Source organism: Pholcus phalangioides, unplaced genomic scaffold, assembly GCF_987345545.1.
Source record: "Pholcus phalangioides strain wild (caught in Gottingen) unplaced genomic scaffold, Ppha-v1.0 ptg000013l_1, whole genome shotgun sequence".
Taxonomy (NCBI): Eukaryota; Metazoa; Arthropoda; class Arachnida; order Araneae; family Pholcidae; genus Pholcus; species Pholcus phalangioides.
In genome coordinates this window covers 36,453,882-36,481,420 of record NW_028301606.1, presented here as the reverse complement: position 1 = coordinate 36,481,420, position 27,539 = coordinate 36,453,882, and the positions used below count along the sequence as shown (strand labels likewise).

At 35.7% G+C, this 27,539-nt stretch overlaps 2 protein-coding genes and 1 pseudogene across 2 annotated transcripts; 1 reads left to right on the top strand and 2 right to left on the bottom strand.

Moving 5' to 3' along the window:
- Positions 1–2,320: 2,320 nt before the first annotated feature.
- On the bottom strand, positions 2,321–9,986 carry LOC149079016 (flavin-containing monooxygenase 5-like). Its single transcript, XM_089241275.1, has 4 exons — positions 9,778–9,986; positions 8,647–8,973; positions 7,676–7,988; positions 2,321–3,494 (listed from the first exon to the last, which is right to left on the bottom strand). The coding sequence occupies exons 2-4, from the start codon at positions 8,958–8,960 to the stop codon at positions 2,493–2,495; spliced, it is 1,629 nt and encodes a 542-aa protein (XP_089097401.1). The 5' UTR covers positions 8,961–8,973; positions 9,778–9,986; the 3' UTR covers positions 2,321–2,492.
- LOC149079017 (flavin-containing monooxygenase 5 pseudogene) lies at positions 4,371–5,606 on the bottom strand (annotated as a pseudogene).
- Positions 9,987–16,324: 6,338 nt separating the features above from the next.
- On the top strand, positions 16,325–27,032 carry LOC149079015 (flavin-containing monooxygenase 5-like). The gene is made up of 4 exons (XM_089240528.1): positions 16,325–16,467; positions 20,233–20,873; positions 22,582–22,838; positions 26,320–27,032. Exons 1-4 carry the CDS (start codon positions 16,461–16,463, stop codon positions 26,984–26,986), a joined length of 1,572 nt encoding a protein of 523 aa, XP_089096654.1. The 5' UTR covers positions 16,325–16,460; the 3' UTR covers positions 26,987–27,032.
- The last annotated feature ends 507 nt before the right edge of the window (positions 27,033–27,539 follow it).

Genomic DNA, 27,539 nt, shown 5'->3' with positions numbered 1-27,539 from the left:
TATCTCGTAGGAAAAAATGAAAATGCAAAGTGTGTCTAGTGATAAGAGTTTGATCTCGCAAGGAAAAGGTCCGAAACTGACGTCTTCAAAAAGTTTTAAAAAAACTGATTCTATTCATTTAAATATGCACAAAAATATAAAAAAAATCCGGCGAAATTATTATAGGTCACTCAAAAAAAAAACATTGTAAATATTTATATTTTTAACGCCAAAAGAGGCTAAGACCGCGAGTATTTTAGACTGACGTCCTTCAAACATCGCACACGATCAGTTTAAGATGTCTCCATATACTGGTTTTTCCAAGGTGCTCTAGATAAGGTACAGCACAGAGAAGTAATAACTACGAGTAGTTTCTAGAACAGAAAAGCTGGAGGAAAAAGAAACGAAGTCAAAAGACGTTTTTTATAGATATCGCTAAGAAGCGCGAGAGGCGATGAGTAGCCGACCGTTTCATTTTTGATAATTTTTAGCGGCTTCAATAATTGCATTCCGGAATTTTCACCCTTTCCTTTGTTAGTGTCTAGAACAAAGAAGCTGGAGGAAATAAAGTGAGAAAGGTTTTTTTTTTATAGATATCGCCAAAGAAACGCAAGAGGCAATGAGTGGTGTAGCCTACTATTATACTTTTTTATAGTTTTTTTTTTTTTGCGACTTCAATAATTTCATTCCTCCGCGAATTTTTTGTTTTTATGTGTTTCTGGGTGAGATAATGCACTTCAATTTTTTGAGGATGATACCTTCGGACCCTCTCCTTGTCAGTCTGACATCATTATGAGAAACAATAGTATCGCAAACGTGAAGTTTGAAAGCTGTCGCGTCTCGCGCATTGAAAACGGGTATAGTTTGGGACCCGACCCCGGCGTACTATTATCATACGCGAGGTATAATTGGATTTGTTCGAGCAAGTTCCACGAGAATTCAGGGAAATAAAACCAAAGAAGAGAAGCATTTGAAAAAAAAAATGATGGGCCAAAAACTGAAATTTTTAATTTTTCTCACATGAGACTAATTGCTTTTAAAACATCGAAAAGTATTTTAGAGGATAGAGCGAATTGGTGTGGATTCCAAAAGTCGCTAATATTTTACTAATTAACATATTCTTCGTTAAAATCTTGCGGCCGTATCTCGATACCGCCTACCGTATTCACTTTTTTTTTTTTTCAATTTCATTTTGACAATACATGAAATAATTTATATGGGTGACAAACTGTTCTTTCACTGACTTGTTTGTTAAGGATGGTAGGAAACTCAATTGCGTGTGCAGATGTGTGGTTTGCAGCTTCCAGATGGCCACACATTTAAAGCACAGATTCTTTTCAAGAAGAATTGCCATAAAAAAAAAGAGAATTTCATAAATGATAGAAATAAAAGATGAAACTTCAGAATTAATAAGAGAACGTTTCAGAAGTATTTAACACTTAGTCCAGAGTTCTTTTCTTTTTTTTTGTACTTCGTTAGTGCCTTATAGTTTGTACTGTACTACACAATCGCGCGATTACAGGAAGGTCCCTGGATGTTAGCTTTGGCGGTTTTTTTAATAGTTCATGAGTTTTGCTTAGAAGCCGAATTTACAGGGAGTGCCTCTATGTATTTTTTAGGGGCTGTTATATCAATGAAGTACCCTTTTTTTTCATGATTTCGATTCCACCTCGAAATAGGACAGCTCAAAACCGGTGAAATTTCAGAATAACTCGGTGTCCGATAATTTAAGCTATAATTTTGGCTGGATCCCCGCTACTGTGTGAGGACTTGTTATCTATTTTCTAAGTTGTTGATAGCAAATTGGTAATTGGATATAAACAATCCAATGAAAGAGCCTGAATACTCGCTGTTTTTACACGGAAGACTAGCTTGACATTTGCACCTTTGAATCAAAGGAAACCCTTCAGCCCACTACGCGAATGATATCCAAGGGATGAATGAATCCAAGAATCCTTCGTTCTTTTTATCTTTCTTCCATGTCTAAAGAAATAAGATTTACGTGTATTGCAAGAACAGAGATGTCGTAGGGTCGATAGCATTTTACTAGCTTTTAGCTACTGCTCTCTTCCCTGTCCCAGCTTTCTTCATCACGTTATGAATTAACTGTTCGACCATTCAAACTTTTTTCTTTCTCTGCATTTTTTTTTTTCAAATATTGTAAAATATGTAATTTAATTGTAAATTCTCTAATTTGAATAGTATCATCGTAATTGACTGGGAACAAATAAATTATGTTATGTTATGAATGAGGCACCGATTTCTTTTTTGTAAGTGGAATTGAATATTGCCACAAATCAAATACACTTGATAAAATTAAAATAATTCAGACGAAAAAAAATTTTACTCTCCTCATTAAAACATTTTTAATGCATCGAAACTCCGGTGAGACGTCAACATATTTATAAAAAAAAATATTTTCAGCAATTATTTTAACGGAAAAATCATACGTTACATGCAATTAATTGCAAACACATTCGGTCGATTCAATATCAATAGGAGCTATTTACTTTTTATTTTCCAATGATATATTCTTGGTATTTCCATAGCCCTGCAAATACCAGCACAACAAATGGTAACAACCAACCGAGTGGTTTGAATAAAGAAGGTAAGGTACTAACTTTTTGGACCTTGTACTGAGCGTTCAATGGTTCGTATACCCGTTCCTCGTAGTTAAGTAAGGCATCCCTAGCTCCTTTCCAGCTGTGCGGCCCTTGCAGTCGGTACTGATATGGAAGACATGGTCCTTTGAGGCACGTCCAATATAACTTCGGGTCTGTAATCATAAGCTTCAACATATTAGGCTTAGCTCCCATTTGGCTCGCGACTTCGTCTACGAACGGTATGAAGTCTATCTGTATTGTGTGCCTGGTTGAATCAACGTAACGTCGAGCGTTCTCCACGTTTTTCCGTCTTATATCCTCTTCCATTGCTTTCACTGACGGAAGTTTCAGTTTTTTTGTGAATATCTGCATAAACCACCGGCTGTGAATTTCGGAGACGGGAAATATCGGCCCGATAGGCTGGCAAAGGCCGATCAACGCAAGGGTAGGATGACTTAGCCGCGGTGGCAAGCTATACTTGTATAGGAATACCTTGTTGTCTTTGGTCATGACGACATCATCCGGTAGAAACGGGAACTTGATGTGGTAGCCCGTCGCCAAGATGACGACGTCGACTTCGGTGACTTCTTTCTCCCCTTGGAATATTATGCCATTTTCTACGAACCTGTCGACATCACCCTTGATTACGACTCGACCACTCAGGATACAATTAGGTAAAGCGTCATTCATCGTTGGATGGGCGCTAAATACTCGATGTTTCGGCTTCAACCCGTACGTCTCGTGATCGAATTTTTCATTCAGCATTTTTTCGAGCTTACCACAAAGGGAATCGTAAGACATGAATTTACTGAAGAAGTTGTTCCATCTCGTAGCAAAATCGATGTCGAAAGGCTTGCCATTCTTTCCAACTCTGCCAAGTATCCATGAACCTCTCCTTGTGCTCAAATATACCTACAGAGAGACATCGTAATTTGTATTTGTACTGGCGTGAAGGTTGTAAAGCAATAATTTACGTAATGGTAATAAGAAAAATAGCAATTTTTTCAAGTCTATGTCTTGTCTTTGACTAGTTTACTGAACTTTGCCCATCAATGTGTACGAATGTCATGAACTATTTCATTGTGAGCAAGCAACGTGTAATAAATGAACGTCCAACTTGGGACTTTACAAGTAGTACTTATTTTTTACCCAATAGGTTTATATATTACCAACGGTCAGAGCCAGTGTGAACATATGTAGACGTACCTTAACCATTTAAGTTGTTTTTAAAACTTCACTGGTCCTCATTATGACTGCGGCCACAGTGGAAATCACTAAACTCTTTATAAAATGCCACATCTTTTTTTCCGATTTAGTGCATGTGATAGTGCTTCCCCTCCCAACTCCCACAATAATAAAAAAACAACCGAGGAAGAGAAATGCTCTGGCTTTTTCTATCATTTATACTGTATTCATATTCCTATATTACCCAGAAGCGGAGAAAAAAACGCCAGCTCTCTCTTTCTGTGATCAAAATTTGAACAAAAGCTGATTTCATCCATTAGCATTTGATCTGACAGATTGGAGGAAGGTGGAAAGCATGTTAGCTAGCAAAGCCTGCCTTACAGAGATAGCTCGGCTCTTCATTGCCAAAATCAGAGGGCTTCAAGGAGGCGAGATATCTCGTAATTGTTGAAACGCGATACATCATTGACGCTGATAGGGTTAACAAAGACGTACACCTGGATTCATTAGGTATTTTAAGTGAAACGATTAGGATAATATTAAAATATAAATTTATCTTAAATCGTATTGAATGGAATTTGAACAATATTGATCGAGACGAGAATGAAACTTCATCAGGAGTTCAATGAATTAATATTTCGAAAAAAAATTCAAAGTTTTTCTCTTTTGCTGTTTCAAAAAAAGTCGATTGAAACAGCTTGATATCATTCTGTTTATGTATGTAATCATCAGTTATTTTATCCAGCTGTATATTCCCCGTATTTCCACAGTGCTGCTAACATGAGTAACATCAAGGGCAACACCCCAAAAAGGGCTTTAGATGTGCAATGTATGCTTTTAACTTTTTGGACCTTGCACTGAGTGTTCAATGGTTCATACACACGTTTCTTGTATGTCATAAGAGCATCTCTCGCTCCTTTCCAGCTGTGTGGTCCTTGAAGTCGGTACTGATATGGAAGACATGGTCCTTTGAGACACGCCCAAAACAACTTCGGGTCTGTAATCATGAACTTCAACAGATTAGGCTTAGCTCCCATTTGGCTCGCAACTTCGTCTAAGAACGGTATGAAGTCGATTTGTATTGTGTGCCTGGTTGAATCGACGTAACGTCGAGCGTTCTCCGCGTTCTTCCGTCTTATATCCCCTTCCATTTCTTTCACTGATGGAAGTTTCAGTTTTTTTGTGAATATCTGCATAAACCACCGGCTGTGAATTTCGGAGACTGGAAATATCGGCCCGATAGGCTGACAAAGGCCGATCAACGCGAGGGTCGGATGACTTTGCCGCGGCGGCAAGCTATACTTGTATAGGAATATCTTGTTGTCTTTGGTCATGACGACATCATCCGGTAGAAACGGGAACTTGATGTGGTAGCCCGTCGCCAAGATGACGACGTCGACTTCGGTGACTTCTTTCTCCCCTTGGAATATTACGCCATTTTCTACGAGCCTATCGACGTCACCCTTGATTACGACTCGACCACTCAGGATACAATTAGGTAAAGCGTCGTTCATCGTGGGATGTGCACTATATACTCTATGTTTGGGCTTCAATCCATACGCCGCGTGGTCAAATCTTTCATTTAGCGCTTTCTCAGCATCGTCACATATGGCATCGAATGACCGGAACTTACTTAGTAACATATTCAATCTCGTAATGAAAGCGATATCGGAAGGCTTGCCATTCTTTCCGATTCGGCTAAATATCCAAGAGCCTCTTCTCGTACTCAGATATACCTGCAGAGGGGGAAGGTTAAGAAAAATCATGCATTTTCAATGAAACCAGTTTTCAACTTCTAGGGACATTTGGCGGAAACAAATGTTTAGAACAATTTATATTTGGGGTAACAAATTTGATACAGATAACCCTTGATTTACGAACTTAATTTGTTCCTGATGACCGTTCGCAAACCGAAACCATTTCTCACATAGGAATCAATGTAAAATGAATTTGACCGTTCCTGGTACCCCGGAAGTTTCTAGTGTGAGTTTTTGCAAAAAGCGCCGGAGTGCGTAACGTTAAAACCGATAAAAATCACCAAACTAACACTGAAAAAATTTACGTAGGTATGAAATAGATGAAATGGAAATTATTGTAGGGTCATGTTCGTTGTCATCTATAATATCTTAGCGACGAAGCCCTCAAAATCTCCGCCAGCTAAATTCATGGGTTTGTAAGGCACTTGCTGCCAAGCTTTATCAATGAGAACTATGGAATGTATGAGCTATTGTCAGAATATTGTCAGAATTCTTTGAGGGTAAATTATACCACATACTGTATTGTTGCAAAACATCATTGAAAAAATTCTTTGTGTTGGAGCTTTTTAAAGTTTAAAATTACCCGTTGATCCATGGGGATGGGGGAACAGGAGCCATATTTAGGGAGATGGAAGCTTCACTCTGATGAAATTTAATTATTTCATCAGAGTAAGATAAAAAAAATCCGACATGTAGCCACAGAAATATAAAATATGCTTTTTCGGGATTTAGTCCGTTTTGCATGTTTCTAAGGCTAACCTTTTCGGAGGCTTGTGTGTTTGTAAACCAGACAAGTTCGTAAACCGAATCATTTTGTGTTGTTCGTAGACCGAATTTTTCGCAAAAACCGAGCCGTTCGTAAACCGAAGGTTGGCTACATTTTCTATGTTAATTTTTTTCTGAGTAAAAACATTTTCATTATATTATACATGAAATTAGAATGCAATTGGGACCGATGAAGTGATCAAATGAAAAAGTGGTTTGGACTGCAGGAAGAATACATATCACATTTTGCAACAGCCAAATTTGGTATTTCTACGAGTGATTGATATAACATGTTCTTTGCATCATTGGACATTTAAGGACCGGACACCCTCCCCCCATCTTTACATTTCAGAGAGATCTCGCACAGTTCCCGAATCATTAAAATAGCATGGCATTACGTTTTCGAATACAGTGAAACTTCTTTTTTGTGGACACCAGTTGGGAAAAAAAATTCGTCCATAAAAAAGGAGTGACAGTTAATCAAGGGTTTGAAAAGAGCATAATTTTATTATACACGGAAGCATTAATATTTGACCATAAAAGAGGGGTCACTGAATCTGAGGTGTGTCCGTTAAGGAGGTTTTCAGTGTAGATAAGAGTTCTTTTAACGAGTAGAAATAGTAGGCTGACCGGCTAGTTCCCTAGAACCCTACCGATTGATTTCTTTTGACATGGAATGACCATCAACTGTGAGGCGTACTTAAAGACATCGCAACATCTGTATCGTGCCATAAAGAACAAACATTTTGGGAACGTTGGGTGTGTGAGTTGCGTTTTCCACACGATAAAATGCCGACTCACATGTGCCGTGAACATCAAATGTTTTTTGTCAAATTTCGCTGAGGAATACTGAAACAACCACATTTCAGTCGGACCTGTCATCCTGTCAGTTCCTACTGTTTAGTATATTTTGACGTCGAGAACTCTCGTCACCTTTTCATTCGCTCAACTCTAGTATAATGACAGAATTGTGTAGCTTCTAAAAAAAGTGCGAGAGGAGCCAAATTATCCATGGGGTTAGATAGAATGCTGCCATCCCTACGGGACAGAGCATGGGCCATATATGGTTTTACAGTATCCCTAGATACGTGTGAGTGGTGTAGTGGTCTGTTCTTGGTAAAAAAAAAAAATCACTTCCTCACAGTTTGATGCCATCCTGTTAATTATAAGGTTCAGTCTTTTATACTAGTCTTTTTATACTTTTTATACTAGAGAGGAGCACATGATACATTATTAAAAATATCGTGGCTAATTTTCAAGCTGCATAGTTCTAATCATGAATTTTCGAGAGCTTATTAATGTGTGTTAAACGAACGAAAAATGCTAGGTAAATTGTAAGTCGGAATATTTTTCTCGCATCGCTAATGTATGGTAAATTTAACTTACTTGTTTGGCTACAAAAGTTGAATCCACGGCTGCATCGACAGCGGAATTTCCAATTCCAATGACAACGACCCTCATGCCACCGAAACTTTCGCAATTTTTCAGGCTATGAGTGTGTATAATTTTTCCTTTGAATTTTTCCTGTCCACTGAATTGAGGAATCTTCGGATACACGTGATGGCCAATGCAAACCATAACACCGTCGAATTTTTCTTCTAAGACATTTCCGGTCTTCGTGTCTCTTACTTTTACGATCCAGCATCCACTAGCTTCATAATCGTCAGCTTTGGAGACATCCACAACTTGCATATTGTACCTGGGAACGCAATACGATATCTCATCTGTACAACACAACGCATTCACTAGAAAAAAAAGTCATCTAACTATTTTTATCATTATTTAACTTTATCCAACCTAATTAGACTCTACAAAGGTATCCAATTGCCTGTATACCAAACGAAGATGAATTTTGGAAAGAAAATGTTCATATTCCTCTGTGGGGAATCCAACCACCAACCTCTCACTGTCCGGGCGAGTGCTTTACCATCAAGCTACAGAGGCAGACATTTTCTTCCTTTAAGTTTGCGTTGAATGGGACTGCGCTGTAGACAACCTCTTAACTCAGTAACAGTTCGTGACGATATTAGCTGCTGTTGTTGTTATGAGGCTGTCTATACTAGCCAGTCCCGTCCAGAGCGTAAAGGAACAAAATGTCTGTCTTCTGTAGCTTAATGGTAAAGCATTCTCTCAGACAGTAAGAGGTTGGTGGTTCGATTCCCCACAGAGGAATGCGAAAAAATTTTCATTCTAAAATTCATCTTCGCTTAGTATACAGGCAACTGTACTTTGTATAGTTGGCGGAGAGGCTCATCGTTACTTTCGACTCTTGTCTTTTGAGTTCTGAAACTTCATGATTTCAAAAGATTTCATAGATATTGAGACTCGCTGTTAATTTTGACCGGAAAGATACCTACCTGATGTGTTTCAACAGACCAAACTCCTTTGCATACAGCATGAAGTACTCGAACATCTTCGAATTGTGCATGTAGTTCGGAAACTTCTTCGGTGGCGGAAAATCGCTGAACGCTCCAATTTCTTTGCTTGTGTTTATTATGGTGGTCTTCATGACCGAGGCGACGCCATCGATGTCTTCATCATGATACCTCCAAAGACCACCGGGCTGCCCGTTCCTCTCGAAGCACACGGGTTCCACGTTCTCTTCTTTGCATGCCTTGATGGCCACGAGCCCACTTGCGCCTGCACCTATGACAGCGACCTTCTTCGGCATTCTTGTATGTTCCCTTCAAACATTCAGTATAATAGTTAGATATGTTTAAAAATGAAAAAAACCATCTCAAATTAAACAAATGAATCATTCTTTTTGATCAGTAAGGCAAGTGATGCACGTGCTAGTAAGTAGCACGAAAGCATGCCATTTTTCAGAACATGCAACCAATGTATTGGTAACATTTTTACAGTATCATCAAATAACATTCGTGAAACGCAATGTTACCAATAAATGCTATTTTAAAATAAAATTTGGCACAAATGTTATTTAAAACTCACATACGTGCCAAATAAGCCAATAAGTACCAATAAATTTTGTAAAATAGCTCTTAAACTTTTATATTGCAATCCTGGCATTACAACAAAGCAAATATTATTATGTCTATTTTGGTGATTAATGTCTGCTTGGCTCAGGTTACGGATAATGCGTAAGTACCGCTCTGTTATAGTGACAGATGCCTCAAATATCGAAAATCCATGTCTTCAGTTTTAGGAATATTTAGCATAAGTAAAATATAAATCTGATCATTTTTATACTCCTCTATACCCTCGTTCGAATATCAGTTTTTTACGGGTCATTATTACAGTATCATCATTTTACGGGTCAACATTTCAGACAACTCCTCACTATTTATTTAAACATAAAAGACAAAATATTCTCTCTTAATTGATTAATACAGGGCACAGGGGAAAAAATCTTCATATTTGAATTTTGCCTGATATAGAAAATATTCAGAAATGATATAAAAGCTTGAAATATCTTTTTTGGCAAAATTTAAGATTCAAATTGTAAGAAAAATATATATATATATGCTCACTCTTTGGTAGAGAAGGGATTTCTTTCTGATCGTAATTGCTGTTCCTCTCGAAGGCGTTCCGAATTTTTCGTATCAGAGAGTGAAAAGCAGAAAATATATTATTATCTATCCACTTTCAAAAAGCTTCAAGATTATCAGACTGAACTCTGACCCATTCGGTTATCTAGAATTATCATTCGAACGCGAATATGAATAGTCTCTGACATAATGTCGTTTTTTATGACAATAAAATTACAAAAAATAGATTATTTTATATATATATAGAGGGAAACTGTTGTACCTTGACCATAATAAATCTCGAAACGAAGCAGTTTGAATAGTATTGCATTCTAGCTAATGTTTTTGGAGTGCAAGCGATTAGAAATACACAACCTCACAATCTAATGTTGTTTCAGCTCTTAGTCTGTAACCTTGACACAGAAATGTTGCAAAAAAAGGGATCACACAATAAACGTTTTAGAAAAGTTCTTTTATAAATGTTTTACAAATGCAACCAATAAGTTCATTGATTGCAAAATGTAACCAATAAGTTCATTGATTGCAAAATGTAACCAATAAGTTCATTGATTGCAAAATGTAACCAATAAGTTCATTGATTGCAAAATGTAACCAATAAGTTCACTGATTGCAAAATGTAACCAATAAGTTCATTGATTGCAAAATGTAACCAATACGTTTGCTGGTTGAATTTGTCAAGTTTTATAAAATAACTTTTACAAAACTTTTATAGTGTAATCCCGGTCTTATAAAAAAAATTGTACACTTGTTTTTGTCGTGTTTTGTCTCAACATTACAAGTTTGGCGTGGTTCTCACGGGTAGTGGAACATCGTGTACCTTGAAACAAAAAATTATCGTTTAAAAACTTAATAGTATAAAACTTGAAATTTTCCTCGTTTGTCCTGGAATAATCAACTTACACTAATTTTTAACTCTTCTTCTTTTGCTTTTACATCCAATTTATATTTCAAATTTTAGAGTTCTGTACTTTTTCTCTCCTACACTTCACTTAACCCCATTTCTTTTCCTCTTCCAAATGCTATTGGTTGTTTCCTGATCAAATTTGTACGGAAGGCATGAAGTTTACAGTGCGGGATGCGTCCAAAAAAAACTTTTACCAAGTGAATTTTTCTGATAAGGGAGGCGAGAAAATGCAGGGTTTGAACAAATGAATGACACGATTTTAAAAAATTTATATTTTCGAAACTATTACACAGAATATAATCTGAGATACATAAAAATAAAGAAAAGCATTCAGCGTTTTTTTTTTCAACATCTCTCAATAGATGGCAGCACTTCCGTAGAACACCGTGTTTGAAATTTAAAAATAGCAATGAAAGAAAAGTTTTTTGTGTATTAGGAATACGTAAGGGTTGTTTCCGCTATTTCTGTGTAGCGTGCATTAAGAAATTGGTGACTGAAAAAAAAAGAAGAAAAAACGAATGGTTCAGTCCATCTCAATCACTTTGTTTCACGAAAGTACTACCATCGATTGTTGTAATGTTGAAAAAAAACTTTGTTTTTCTTTATTTTTAAAAAAAATGTATATGTGTAATAGTTTTGAAAATATAAATTTTTAAAATCGTTTCATTCATTTGTGTAAACCCTGTATTTTATTGTTCCTCAGGCCAGATACAGCAAAGTTTGGCTTCACTGATGTATCTCTAATGTAATCACCCAGCATCAAAAGAACTGTCAGAGAACTAAAAGTATAATGTAGAATAATTATATGTGTGAGTTGTACTACACATTACTACCTCGATTATTATTAGTTTTGTATACATATAATAATAATGATATTTGTATCATTTATTTTGATATGGGAAAAAAATTAGCTCGAATTTTCGTCAGTAAGAATCGCTGCACTAAAGCAAATCATTGGAACTATGCAAATCAGAGTCCTATAAAATGCAGGGTGCGTGATTGACAGCTCATTTCTGAATTTTCCTGTTACTGACGATCACATATGGTTTTCATTTTGATGTTTACCATTGGTGGATAAAGCACTATTGGTGAAGTTGTTTTACCTCAGCTACGATTCACCGACTGTAGCTTTACATACGTTTCGAACGCGGAAGACATTGAAAGTAGGTTCGGGTCAAAAATTCTGCGATTTGCTTTCGTGATGTGTATTCCTTTTTAAAATTTTAAATTAAAGAAAGCAATTAAATAAATTAATAAATTTTAAATAAATTAAAGAAATATTGAAAGAAAACTATAATAAATTGAAATAATAGTGTGAATGTGATAATAATAAATATTTATCGTGTAAATTATATGATAGGTCATTTCAGTTCTAATTAAAGACAAAAAAAAACCAATGATTTTGAAACAATTAGTTCAAAACAAATTATCAAGCCTAGTGCTTTAAAGTACCAGGCCAGATTTATAGTGAAACATCGATGCAGAAACATGTGAAAATTCAGATTTTCAATGTCCTCACATTCAAAAGACAAAAAAAATCCATGATAGTGACCAAGTTGTTTCTTGATCTGACGCAATAATTTCAAAAAGTATCATATCAATTATATATCTTCTTATAATACTAAAACTAAACAAAGGGGGTCTGAATGTTTGTTTTCTTTGAGTCTATTCCTTTGTTCTTGTCTGAAACCATAGATCTTGAGCAATCATATTTAGTGATAGATATTCACTGAAGTATATCCGGCATACATACCCGTTATTTTTGTTTTCCACGTGCTTTTGTTCCGCGTAGATTTGATGTTAATGGCCAAGTAATAAAAGAAACGGAACAGCGAACGACATGCCCAACGAAGTGTGGCGTCGCATGTCTCATATTAATTTTATTTTCGAATCGGGACGCAAATTAGAATTTATAGAAGAAAAAATTTCAAAACGAATAAATAAATGCACTGGAATTCACACGCATATACATCATAAGTCGCGTGCAATGGATTTCATAATGTTATATAAATAATCTAACTACATTAACGCAGAAATTTGGCCAATTTCACATAATACACACGAGTGAATTCAAAATTAGTGTCATTTTAGAGTAACTAGTAAAAAAGTGAAACCGTTTTTTTTTCATTCAAATCGGATTTCTTATAGAGTTTACTATCGTGAATGAAACATCGCGTGTTAAGTTTATAATAGCAAAAAAAATAATGAAAATGCTACTTATACAAGAATTTCGTAAGATATTGTTTTTCATTTCTCTTCACTTCTACGCGAGTGGCCATGAAAACGTTCGCGAATGGTCAGCATGCTCTTACTCAACACCTTTCAAGGCCACCGCTTGAACTGGCCTCCGTAAATAACGGCTATAAGTTACTAGAACAAGGTCGACCGGTGTCTATTCGCAATTAATCAACCTTAGGTCACGATCCGTGAATGGAAAAGTTACTTACAGTTGCTATAAATTTCTACTAATTGTAACAACGTATAAACAAAATACGTTTCCGTATACAGGGTGATTCTTAGTTCATGGCACAAACTTTTAAGAGGTGATATGAAACACCTAAAAAAGCATTTTTGATAATAGAATGCGCGGTCGAATCACAACAGCAAAGGCGGTAAAGGGTGTTTTTAGAGCTGGACAGCACTTCAAAAAAACAAATGAGGAGCTTATTTTTAAAAGGGAACATTTTCACTTTTGCTAAATTTACAGTAAAGGAAAAAAGCGTATTCCTCCGGATTGCGTTTACTTTAAAAAAGTAGAAAATAGCCCAACAAGTGGCATGTAGGAATGATAGATGAATATTTAAAAATACTATGTTTTTTCTTGATCAACATTCAATGGAATCACCTACATTCGAATTTTGAAAATGTTCCGTTTTGAAAAAAAAAAATAATAGAAATGTAGACCATCTCCAATTTATAAAATTGGAGATGGTCTACATTTCTATTATTTTTTTTTTTCAAAACGGAACATTTTCAAAATTCGAATGTAGGTAGATTGTAGAATGTAGGTGATCAAGTCAAAAAAAATTGTTTTTTCCGTTTATTTGTTTATGAAAGCACTTGGTCGTTTTCAAGTTTTCTTGAAGGTGATTGATTTGAAACTTAATTTACAAAACAAAACATTTCATTTGTTTCAGTTTTTATGCCATAAATTTGGTTTTAAATCACCCATTTTTAAAGAAAAATTGTTTTTTTTTTAAATTCTAATGTTGTTTCTATAGACAAGAAGATTCCAGAAAAACATACAAGAAAGTTATTTCAATGAATGTTTTGGTTTGAATTTCTAAACTGAAAGATCAGAAGGGAAAATAATAGGAAAAAGTTGAGAAAGTCAATCTCTAAATTCGGCCGGTGAAAGGTTATAATAATTTATTACATTAATTAACAAAAGATACTAAATACGAGACAATTTTCTTGAAGAGCTATTAATTTAAGGGGTGACACGACCTCTGAGGCCTCCAAATGCCGATTTTTCAAAAATCATTTTAAAATATATTTCATTCAATTATGCAAATCAAATGCGAAAAATTTCGTATCAATCAGTCTGTTCGTTATTTTAAAATGAAAGAAAGAAGTAATGAATGTCAGTGTGAAAATATTCGGCAAACAAACTTTGAACGTTCTTTTCTCAGATCGAATTTCTGAAATTCTTTGTAGCTCATCCGTAAGATTGAAAAAAAAAACTACTTTGAATCAAAAATTCTGAAATTTTGCAGAAATGTTTATTCAAATGTGTTAGTTAAATTAACTTTTAATTTAGCTATATTGACTAATGAGAACTATTTTTAGGAAAAAAAATGTACTCAGACTTTTGAAATTTATCTCTTTTTTTTTACTTAAACTTAAAACAATCATAAAATTCTAACAAATGGTCAGATATTCGGGTGCGAAGTTCATTTAACCGACACATATTGTGTTAACATTTCTACAAAATTTCAAAATTTTTGGTGCAGTCGTTTTTTCCTTAATCTTACGGATGAACTCAAAAACTGCAACAATCTGAAAAAATCGCGTTCAAAGTATACATTTCATTTGTTTCCTTTTCAATTTTCGAAGAAAAAATTTACAGCTTGATACAAAATGCATTGCATTTGATTTGCATCAAAATGGAGTATTTTTCAGTCATTTAAAAAATCTACCTTAGGGGTTGTGATACCCCTTAAAATATAGATATCTACACCCACTGACTACTTAACCACGCATAATCTGGGCATTAATTAGACATATGAAATTGATTAAAATAATTGCACTATAAAAAGATCATAATTCTTTTAAATATAAGAATTTAATAATCCTTAAACAATTGGTACCAAAAAAATCTGTCGAAAATTAATTTTAAAAATATTTCCATATTAACATTTCGATGAAAAATATTTTTAACAAAATTTCTTGCTAATTACGATTTATTAAAACTAAAATGATTACAAATATACTTATTTGTTTGTCATTCAGTAGTTTTTCTATGCAGTTTTTGAGTGCAGTGAAACCTGGATACAACGATACTCTGCGAGCAAAGAAAAAATATCGTTGTAGAGAGATTATCGCGTTATATCGAGAAGTAGCATTATCATCAGTTGCCACCAAATTTATGCTGTTGTTGGCATCTCTTACGGATTGATGTTGTTGGTCCAATATAAAATACATTTATAAGCATTTATTCGCAACATAAAGTTATAGTTGGTTAATTAGGTTAATAAAGTTCAGTTAGTTGTTCCACGCTGCAAAGTGGTTTACCGCACAGCACTGTTGTGTACCACACTGAAAGTAGCTCTACGGCAATTCCATTAATATTTTCTGAAGGAATAGTGCAAATACTAATACTAATACAAAATACTAATGTTATCAAACGCTTACTAAAGGAACAAACACTGATGAGGAATTTATAAATACAGTATATCGAAGGTGGTTTTGAGTGAAATATAAAGAATATCGTTGTAGCGTGTGTTGTGGATTCGAATTACCGTCAGAAAATATCGTTACAGAGGTGGTTTTTCGTAGTAGAGGTTATCGTTGTATAAAGAGGAGTTCAACATTAGACTGTAGACAATTCTAAATAAGATTTCAAAATATATTGTTGTAGAGGGATTTATCGTTATATCGAGCACTGTTATGTTTCATGAGATTGGAGCTTAGTTTTTTTTTGGGACAATCGAAGTTATACTATTTCGTTCCCTTCAAATTTTGAACTCTCTATCCGTTGATATTAGCAAAAATTTCAAATTAAATGTATTTAATGAACACTGTAACAAATATTTTAATAACGCGTTGAGTGCCGACATACAGTCATTGTAAAGTGAAGAAAGGTGTTACCAAAATGTAAAATATCGTAAAGTTTTCGGCTACTTAGCATTGCGAAACGCCACGTTTTTTTGCCTGTTATTTATTAATTTTCTGTATTTCTAAGAAAAACGATGTGTCCACAAGAAAGCGGAAATTTTGCGGGCACGTGGTTTCTTTTCCCGTACACGCGATCGCATATTCACAGTGTGTTAATAAGGCATTTTTTTGCGGTAAAAAGTTTCCCGAAATTTTCTGCTTCGGCGAATATTGCGAACAGGTTTCGCTTTTTTCTTCCCATCGAGAACTACATGTTGAAACCAAGACCGACACTTTCACTTGTTTCTCAGTTCCAAATACGCCAATATTTCGTCCGGTTGTGGGTTCGAAACTTGTTCATTAAGCAAGAGATCGCGGAAGAAAAAATCGCCTTTTTTCTCTATATATAAATATTCTTTTTATACTTCACAGTTCTCTGGAAAAAATGAAAGGTAAGACTTTTTTTTTTGATATAATTTGATATAAATTCCTCTTATTCACTAATACGTACGTTGTTAGTACAGTCAAATACGGTTGTAACGACACCTCCGTTATAACGTCAATAATTGACAGTCTGATCCCCATGGAGAATAATGTTGATTACCTTGCTTATAAGGTCGATAAAAATGTCATGAACGCGGATATAACGACACATTTTTCGTCGTCTTCGTCTCATGGCGCTTTTTTTAAACCTAACGATTTAAAAAAAGGGATTTTTAACCAATTTGGCCCTCTCCAGCGTGCTCTTATTTGTCATGACCCGAAAAGGGGGCATTGCTGTATTTTCCCGTAATTTCGTTATTTCCGACGTTTTCTTTTACAAAAATGTCCGGTTTTCTCCGTGGGGGTTTTTTTCGAAAAAAATGTTAAGTATATCTTTACTAGAATCAGAGAGGAAGATAATTTGCATAATTTATAAATTGCGTAAAAATGAATTTGACCAAATATTCAACGTCATTTATCTTCAACTTTAAATACTTCCCTCTACTTTCACGCGAATGCATTTTGATCATATCATCTTTCCATCGGTTTTTCTTTTTTTTAATCCGAGAAATTAATTTCTCAATAATTTATGGAATACTTGATTATTTGAATAAGTTGTGCCCTCTTATAAAATAATCGAATACTATGTGTGAAACATCGATTAATACGATATTTCTTCTGCCAGTGACGACTCAAATACTTTCCCTTTTCAATGTACAGTACCTATTTCATAGAGCTTACTTATTATGTTATGAGTGTAGGAACCAGAGCTGGACAAATTGCCCGAGTTACGTAAAAATTTTGACTGGACATACATTTTTTTTTTAAATGTGCCTATACGTTTCGGGGTCGAGAAATTTCCGAAATGACAAGAAGCCCTAATTTATATTTGAATGATTTTAAAAAAAAAAAAGACTTTCTTCCAACTTCTCTTTTAGCGTCATTGTATATTACTTGGTTATGAGCTAATTCTGAATTGGAAATTTGTAGTACCAATTCCATTGGCACTGAACTTTCCCACCCTATAGGAATAACACTGAAAAAAAATTCCCAATGAACATATGGCCGTCTTTCAAACAATCAAAACTCGATTCTTTGGGGGCTCTCCGCGTCTGCGTTTTCTCAGTAACAAGCAATAAATAAACCACTTCAGTGTCCAATCGAAATGGCTATTTCCTAATATGTTAACAATCACTTTAAAATTCATGGCTTTTGCGGTGACAATATGCAAGAACTGTTTCAGCAACACGTTTCCACGGTGCAAAAATATTACGCGCACTTCATGGATATGATTTATGGTGTTTTTTTTTTCTTTCAAGATTTGAGTTCGTGTCCAAGTGAAAACGTCGAATAAATGAATTAATAATGAATAATAATAATAATAATAATTAAATAATGAATAATTATTTTAACACATTAACCCTTTAAAAAGTTGATGAAAATTGTTTGTTGGGATTCGAAGAGACCGTCGTCCGTTTGAGTTAGTTCTCAACGTTTCTCTCAACACTAGTGGTTGGCATCATCAGGAGAACTAATAAAACTGAATCAAAAGTCAAGTTTTCCGGAGTTTTGATCCAGTTTTATCAATTCTCCTGATGATGGTGCCAACCACTGGTGTTGGGGAAACGTTCAGAACTAACTTAAACGGACGACGGTCTTCGAACCCGAACAAACAATTTTTATCAAATGATGGCCGCGAAAACCTTATCAACCCTTTAAGAAGTTTTTAAATTTTTCCTGATCCTCATTATGACCGCCACATTGGGCATGAAAGCGTGTTAAGAACGCGAAATATTTCGGAGTGACCGAATTAAAACAGTTTAAGTTTGACGCTGTAAGGGTTAAAATGTATAGGAATCAATTTGGCGACCGAAGCCAAACGTCGTATAAATGTCAGAGTCGTATAACTGAGAGACGTATAAATGAGGTTCCACTGTAATTTCATATCTTATAAAAGTGAAGCTATGATCGTACTAGATCAGTGACTTTGATAACTGTGGCAGCCAAATCATAATGGGAAATCATATAAAGGGGGGAGAGATTCATTCTCCCCAATATTTTACCAATAGATAAATCATTATTGTTCATGCTAATGCCGTATAAAAATACTACCGAACTGTAAAGTCATTAATAGTATCTCTAGTTCTTCATTTCGAATACAAATAACTACGGAAATGTGCTAAATTCCGCGATGCCTCGAATCGATTTAATTAATTCTCTCATCAAGCTGACACTTTCCATAAAAATATTTTATTTCTTTTTCTTTGTTCTCCATACAAAGACCCTGTCAGGTCGGTTCGATTGAAAACACAATGTAAGACTAAGCCAACTGTAAACACACGGAATTATATATTCTAAAGTTGATGTCAAAAAGGATGCTATTTTGAGCCCGAATGAAAACGAGGCCGAATGAATTCTTCTTCTCCTTGCGGTTGGACAGCGAACATCTTCACGCTTTTCAAATAGGCCCCGCCCTGGCCTATTTTTATGAGCGACTGACTAATTTCGTTCTGCCGCTGCTTTTCAAATCAGAAATACCTGAAATTATTTACACGTTTCGATTGTTCTGCTACTACCGGGAGAGGCACGTGTTAACTAAAAATCATTTCATGTGCCCTCTAAATGAATAAGTATTAGATGCATTTCCAAGATATTTTGTAGCTTTACTAGGATAGAATAGCCGTCTAGAATAGAAGCAGCCTAGAATAGATGTCTTCAAAATTTCAGACATTGCGGGCCAAAACTCAAATTTTCCATGAATTTCGAAAGCTACAAAGTCATACTGCGGTATTTGGAATTGTAAGATAGTAAACAGATTCACAATAACATAAAGTAATGTGCAATGGTGCTTTAAACAGGGATGCCAAATTGTTAAAGAATTCTTTTTTTCTGTTCTGAAACCATTCTTTTCACAGAGTAAGAATTTTCAATATTTTTCTGAAATTATTTCTCTCACCAATTCTATTTTTTCCTTTTCTATTACGAGATTCTGAAAAATTAGTTTCACGAATTATTCGTTCTCATTATATCTGAAATTACTTATAAAATTATTTATGAAATTATTTTCTTTATCAATTACACATTTTCGTCGATTCTCTGAATTTATTTTTTTTTCAAGTTATTCTGAAGTTATTTTTTTTAATAACTCTGAAATTAATTATATTAGTAATTTCGAAACTGAGATTGTTCCTAAACTTAATTATAATCTTAATCCTTTCGATGATTATGAAATTATTTCCTTCAAAAATTATATCTTAAATATTTTGAAAACAATTCACGTAATTCTAAAATTATATCTTCTATTAAGTTGTTTTTCAGCAATTCTGTAGTTATGTGTACCTTTACTATGATGAATTTTCCCTCCCGAAATATACGAAACCAAAAGTTCCTAAAAGTGCTACGCCCCCCCCCCCCCGAATTCGTTCAGAAGGTGCTCTTAATGTATTAAAAGCATCTCACGGTTATATACACTAAAGTATAGTGGTCAGCGCGCTTTAACAACAGACAAAGAACGAGAGATTCTATTATTATTATTTTAATTTTAATCCCTTTTCAATTTTAAAGTAGCTTTTATCGCAAAATGGTCGGTGGGCCACTGCAGAAAGCTCCGAATTTCTTATCTATCCCGCGGGCCATGCATTGACAAGACCCAGGGCTAGCCCTTATAATTTCATGATATAGTGTAGCTTTTTTTTTTACTTCCCTATTATTGATTTAAGTCCATCTACTTCCAGGTAGAGCCACTCGGAGGAGAATCGCTGTCATCGGTGCAGGCCGAAGTGGCCTAGCAGCGGTAAAAGCCTGCAAAGAAGAGAACCTGGACGTTGTATGCTTCGAAAAAACCGACGGATTCGGTGGGTTCTGGAAATACCGGGAAGATGTCATCCGAGGCACGGCATCGTGCATGAAGTCGACCGTAAATATCTACAGCAAAGAGATGGACGCCTTCAGTGACTTTCCCCCTCCCGATGACTTCCCCAACTATCTCCACAACACCATGATGATGGAATATCTAGATATGTATGCAGAGCACTTTGATCTTTACGACCATATCTTGTACGAGCACGAAGTCCTCAAAGTCGAACCGTACGAAGACGGACGGAGCACGTACAAATGGAAAGTGAAATATAAGTGCCTCGATGATAAGAAGAAGGTGGACCGCGAAGAACTATTCCACGGTGTCATGGTGTGCAGCGGCAAAAGGAGTCACCGCAGAATTCCGGTGATCACTGGTCTGAGCGAATACACGGGTAACTCACTTCATACCAAAGAGATCAAAAGTATCAGTGACTTCGACAAGAAAAATGTGTTGGTGGTAGGGTTCGGGCACTCTGCTGTCGATGCTGCAGTGGATATCAGCATCGGTGCCAAACAGGTAAGTGGACAGGAGCCATTCGAAGTACTATTTAAGGCAGGGGTGCATAACAACTCCAGTCCCTAGGCCAAATGCTCCCCGCGAAAGATGTTCCGGTAGAAAAATACCAGTATTAAAAGGCTGACGTGTGTTCCTTAATAAATTCTTCAGTGGAAATTAAGAGATCTTCAATTTTTCCCCATGAAATTAGGATCCTTACAATCAGAATCCATCACCAATTACAACCAAAAAAAATGTCAAACGGAAAAAGCCAATTGCAGCCAAAAAAATAATCAAAAATAAGTAGTGTATAGTTGCTAACTATCGCTAAAAATTCTAAAAAATCGCCAATGGCGGGAAATAGAGTCACGGCAACTCGCAATTGATAACAATGCAATTTACAAAAAAAAAAAAAAAACCATACAGAGTATATGTTCGACAAATTTGTGAAATGAATATATTTATGTGAATATAATTAATTTTGATAATTAGAATAATAATTGTCATCATATAATTCATAATCGCAACCTTGATTTCATTAAAAAAATAAAAATTCTAGTAAAATTCATAGAAAAAATCGGGAAGAACAGGATATTTATACGTATACCAGATACATCCTAGTTTCTGACCGGCGAGTGGCATAAAAACGCTATATATCTGGTCAGCGACTGAAAACGTTGTGCACCCCTGACGTAAAGCAATAATCACAACACCCATGGGGGGGGGGGGTTGCTCGTATTTGCTATGACAAGGTGAGGGTGAAGACTATTGTGTATTATTTATTTCTCAGATTATTATTTATTAGCATTATCACTAGACAAGACAAAACAGCACAAAACCAAACAAAATAAAAAGACAATTACAAAAACAATCACTATTTGACCCATAGATCCTTCTATGGGTCATAATTTTGGAGGGAAAAAAAGATTCATATTGCAATATCCAAAAAAATATGTACAAAACATGTACAAAAAATGAAGCACCTCGGAGTCATCTCATATCGCCATGACCTTACACCATATGACTCAAGTGATATAATATATATATTATATATATATATATAATATATATATATATAATCATATATATATATAATATATATATAATATATATATATAATATCATGCTATATATATATATAGCATGAATTTTGCTTAAAATTTGACATAAAAAGGACATTTCTATAGAAAATGACAGGTAGTCCAAAATATACCAATATTTCATCATGTACTGTATATATAATGTTTGTAATTGCATTTTCGATTGGGTTGCTGTATTTTGGAAATATATGACATCCATATTTATTATGGGTATATTTTTCTCGGCCACCTCGTTGGGCATTTTGCCTGTTGTGGCCTTGTATTTGTATTCGATTTGTATATAAAATATATTTTTTTCACGATTTGAAGCACTTTATTTAATCAAAAAACGTAATTAAAGTTCACTCCAGTACCATTTTAAAGAAACGTGGTAGTCGGATACCTTAAACAAACATACCACAGGAGCTAACGAATTCTATGAGAGATTTCTAATTTACTGCCAGAACGCTGCATAGCTGAAGAGACATTGGCCAAAGACGTTAGATGCCGATGGCGATTGCTTTCAGGACTAACACTGTGTGACATTTTCTGTTATCTTTTTGTTTCCGAGTATCAAGAATAATAAAAACCTCACATTATCATGTTGAATAAGTGTTAATGAATTTTGTTTCCTCATTGCTATTCCGTAGGTCTACGTGAGCACTAGGAGTGGAGGGTGGGTCGTGCCGAAAATCGGACGCAGAGGTTACCCATCAGATACCATATACCTACGGAGAAGTGTTCATTGGCTCTCAAACTTCTCCAAGGAGAAAGTACGCAAATATTTGGAGAGCGCCGTTCAGTCGAGAGTGGACCATGACATTTATGGTATCAGGCCAAAACACGACATTTTGAGCAAACATCCCGTCGTCAATGATGAATTGCCTGACAAGATACTAACTGGAAGGTTGGTGGTGAAAGAAAATAGCATTTTCGTTCTTTTTTTAACTTAAGTAAATGATGAAATATTTTGGGATTTTTCATTTCCGTGGTTTTTATTTCAATGATGTTAATTCTTATCCATCTTTCCCATGGATTTATTTTTCTAAATAACACACACACACACACACACATACACAATCTTAGTATATTTATTACCTCATACACAGTAATAAATACTGTTTTGTTCCTGAGAAAATAGATTGTTTCTGATTTTCAGCTGCACAGTACAGAAATACGTGGTTTGTTCAAAAAGCATCCAATCATAATTTTTGGTGCGTGAACCAATGAAACTAGGAAATCGTGGTTCGGTGCACGTATGTAGGCAATCTTAGCGCACAATGAACTAAATTTTTCCCTGCCTGCAGAAAATGCCAGTCGCTGGCAAACCACCGATGAATGGGAAAGTGTAAGTGAGGCCATCGCATTTTTGTTTTTGACAAAATGGCAGGGAATACTCGAACAGCGCAACTGCATTTATCGTGATGGAGCTCCCAATCTGATTCTTGGTAGTACTCCATAGAGATGGTTGTGTCGCGCAGTGCGAACTCGTGATCAACCACGCTGGTGGAGTCAAAGAAGACCGTCAGCATGGCTTTGACTTTGCATCTCCTGAAGACTAAATGGTGTCATGGACGGATCCAATGCTAATGCTCGCCTCGTCTGCAAGTTGTCTGATTCGATGATAGTGCATCACCAGACACCTCACTTACTTGATAACGATCTCATTTCTGGATGTTGAGGGCCTACCAGAACGTGCTTCACTCTCCATTGATGTACGACCATCTTTGCAAAGGTTGTATCACTACATTTGTAGATGTGGTGCTCATTTCTTCATCTCAAGATCCGTCGAATCTTGCGGATCGTTTTCACTCGGGAACCACCAAGCTTCATGCAAAATTTAATGCAGTAGCGCGTCGTTTTTCCTGCCATTTTAACAAAAACGGAAATGCGACGGTGCTAGCTTACACTCCCTCATTCATCGGTCGTCTGGCAGCTTCGGCAGGCAGGAAAAAATTCAAACAGGCACACTAACTTTACCTATACACGTGCACCAAACCGCGTCTCCCTGACTTCATTTGTTTACGCATGAAAAATAATGGTCAGATACTTTTGAACAAACCTTGTGTATAACAATTAGATTTTCTTTATATTCCACTGAGACAGTTTTTAGACCTTACCGTTTTCCAACTCTATCATGACTAAAAATAATAATAATAATAAGGTAACAATTTTTTTTTGGCACGCAATGGCATTCAGGGTACCTTATTTGCTTTATATGACTCCTCAAAAAATCTGTAATATAAGAAAAGGGTTAAACAATGTCTAAAACCATATGAGCACAACATTATTTGATTTACCGATATTAAATGTTAATCGTTTAAGTTTTCATGAAATCATTTGCTTAGAAGCATCAATGCTGGGAGAACGATCTCAAAATACAAACTGCATTTAATTGGGAACTATAAGAAACACATGTTACTTGAGACGGAACACAATTAAATAAAAGGTTAAAGTTTTAAGGAAACAGATATTTTTTCTGGATATTATGCTAAGGTGAACTCGGAAAGAAAAGTCATCTGGTCTCCGCTGGAACTCGAACCCCGTTCCTCTTGTGAACCGGGCAAGAATGCTACCATCTACAACACTGGAGGTAGGACCCTCCCTTCCATATTAACTTCCGTTAAAGTCTTGATTTGTTCATTTGCTTTAAAGCAGTGATCCTCAAACGGTATACCATTAGACGAATCGCTGATGACACGAGATACTATGAAATTAAAATTAAATATATGTAATTGAAGCAGTGATTTCAAAGTATTTTCCAGTGTGTCACAATACTTCAGGACGAATTGTTACCAAGGGCCTCATGATCATGCAGAAGAGCTGAGATTGTACTGTATTTGAAATTATCTCATATTCTCATGAAATCCATGAAGTTTCTAAATCGATGCTCTAAATTACTACATTAAAGTCGCATTTAACTAGCCTTAATTGACGAACTTGATTTTTGAAAAATATAATTTTATACCACTCCCCTCTCCACGATTTCGCCGTCTCCAACGAGCTAGACATTATCCAACAATCAAACTAAAATCAGCAACGCAATCTAACCTTGAACTCTAGAAGCTGTAACCTCATGCGGTCTAATGAAAGGATGAAAAGAGAACTCACATAGTTTCTTTTATAAGTTATATCAATCACTTCTTCGAGCAATCGTTGTTTTTTTCCCCCTATTTGTTCAAAAGGAAATGCGACGTTCAAAGTTTTTTTTTGTTCAAAGCTTTGAGGATTTTACTTCCATATTTTTATAACATATTTAGAGAAAAAGAGCTTTTGTGTGCCATTATTTTAAATATCTCTATAAACAGAAAATACAAGAAGAAAGCTCAAAAAACTAATAAAAGTCCGGAAATTTTAAATTCATTTTGATTTTAGCAATTATGTCTAAAAATAATCTGGTGTTTTCTTTGAAGCCTTCATTTATGATTTATTTGTTAGTGTATTTAACCTCTTTGCTCCAGTGTATACCTCATTTTTAATGGTTTTTAATGATTCTTTTTTCTTTCAAGTTTAGACTCCAGGTATGTGTAAGGGTGCCTAAAAGTATAATGATAATATAATAAATATATCGACCCTAGATAATCAATTTTTTTTTTCTTTTTAAAGGGCATTTTGACGTACCATAAACACAAATCAATCAAAAAAAAAATTATAGTCAGTTTTGATTCAGGTGCGAAGAGGTTACACGTACAATGTTCATATGTATCATTGTACGGGGTGCTTTCAGAAAGCCCTCCCTGACTTTGAAATGTCATAAATTATAAACAGTTATAGAGAGGGGAAATAAAACAAATGCTGTATCGGATGGGCAGGCCTGTTCTTTTAAATACACCAGTTTGTGAAATTAATTACGATTTAGAGGAGCCAGAGTCAATTTATTTTGAGTCTTCTTTCTACGGAGGCATTTGACGATCATTGCTCACAGCACCAGTCCTCAAGCTAGAGAAACGCAAACATCAGCTAGAAAAGTTCATCTTTAAGGCATACCCATCGATTGCAGTAAAAGCAATGCAGGCAAGTGACCTTAAATGTCACTCCCCACTTCTGCTAGGCAAGGTGACCATTTCGAATTCACTTTCCTCACAGAGGACTTGGTATCCAGTCATTGTACTTCGTATAATTAACGGAGGGGTTCGTCGTTTCGAATTCCTCGTAATGTGATTTGACCCATGGTTAAGAAGGACAATAGCACCCATCTTTGAAGGACATTAAACCGAAACTGTGACGTCATGTGTTAGCCAAAACTGTAAGTAATTTCACAAACCGGGGAGCTTATTTGAAATTCCAAGCCCACCCATCAAACGAAGTTATTATTATGTCATTTCACAGTTAAGAAATCCTTTTTCTAATGCACTCTGTATTTATATTATACATTCATACTTTTTTAGGGTTATTATGAAAGGAGATATAGAAAGCTTTCAAGAGAAAGGAGTTATTTTCAAAGACGAAAAAGAATTGTATCCGATTGACGTCGTAGTGTTCGCTACGGGATATGATGCGAAGATAACTTTCCTAAACGACACCATCTGGAAAATAGGATCTGAAATAAGCCTGTATAAAAATCTGTTCCCACTCTCCTCGCATAGGCCGACGTTGAGCGTCATCGGTTTCGTAGAACCACTCGGGCCACCGACGCCGATTGTTGAAGCTCAGTGCCGCTTGTCGGCAGCAATTTTTAATGGAAAGTTGAAGCTACCAACTAGTGAGGAGAGACTTGTCGATTTCCACGAGTCCAGAAAAAAGATTTCCTCAAACTTTGCCGTAAATTCGAGTGGCCTACCAACCGTGAACTTTATTGACTACGTCGATGACTTGACGAGTTTATTAGAGGCAAGGCCCGACATATCTAGTCTCTTCATGAAGAATCCGTTTCTGTACTGGACGTGTTTCACCGGCCCTTGTCTGCCATATCAGTATCGTTTGCAGGGGCCTCATTCGTGGAGCGAAGCCGAGAAAGCGGTAATGGGACACAAGGAACGTGTGAAGACTCCTTTCAAGAAAAAAGCTGCTGAATCAGATGACCGTGTTTCTGACAGCATTTTCCTGTCGTGCTAATTGTTGTATCATTTCGAAAATATTAAAATAAAAAAATCTGTTTGTCACTCTTTTCTTCAAAGCAATCAAATGCGGTCGATTTTACGAACCTCCAGTTTCCGAACATGATCGTTTTTTTACGAACTCTTCCTCTATCCCGAACAGCATGCCATAGAACTAATGTTAAAACCCGCTCTGTTTTACGAGATCCTGCGTTTTCTTTCCTCTCTCGCTCTCTTCACCATCGCGAAGCTTTGTAGTAACCCTATCAACTAAAGTTCTTTTTCGTTTCCCTCCTCTTTTTCTATACTCCTGTTAATGATTTTTCCCCCACACATGTAATGTATCTTGCTTATGTATGCATGTAAGAGCAAAGAAAACAAGTAGGGTGAGTGTGAAAAAAGGCACTCTATAAAAAACTCTCTTATCTACCTTATCTATTGTACTTTTCCCTGTCATATATTCCCCTTCTTCCTTTTTCTAACGTGCGGTTAGGTTGGGACAAGGTTACCAGATTTATCACCGATTCGTCAAACAGAGATTTTTTTTTTATCTGATTTTCACTCGTGGACGC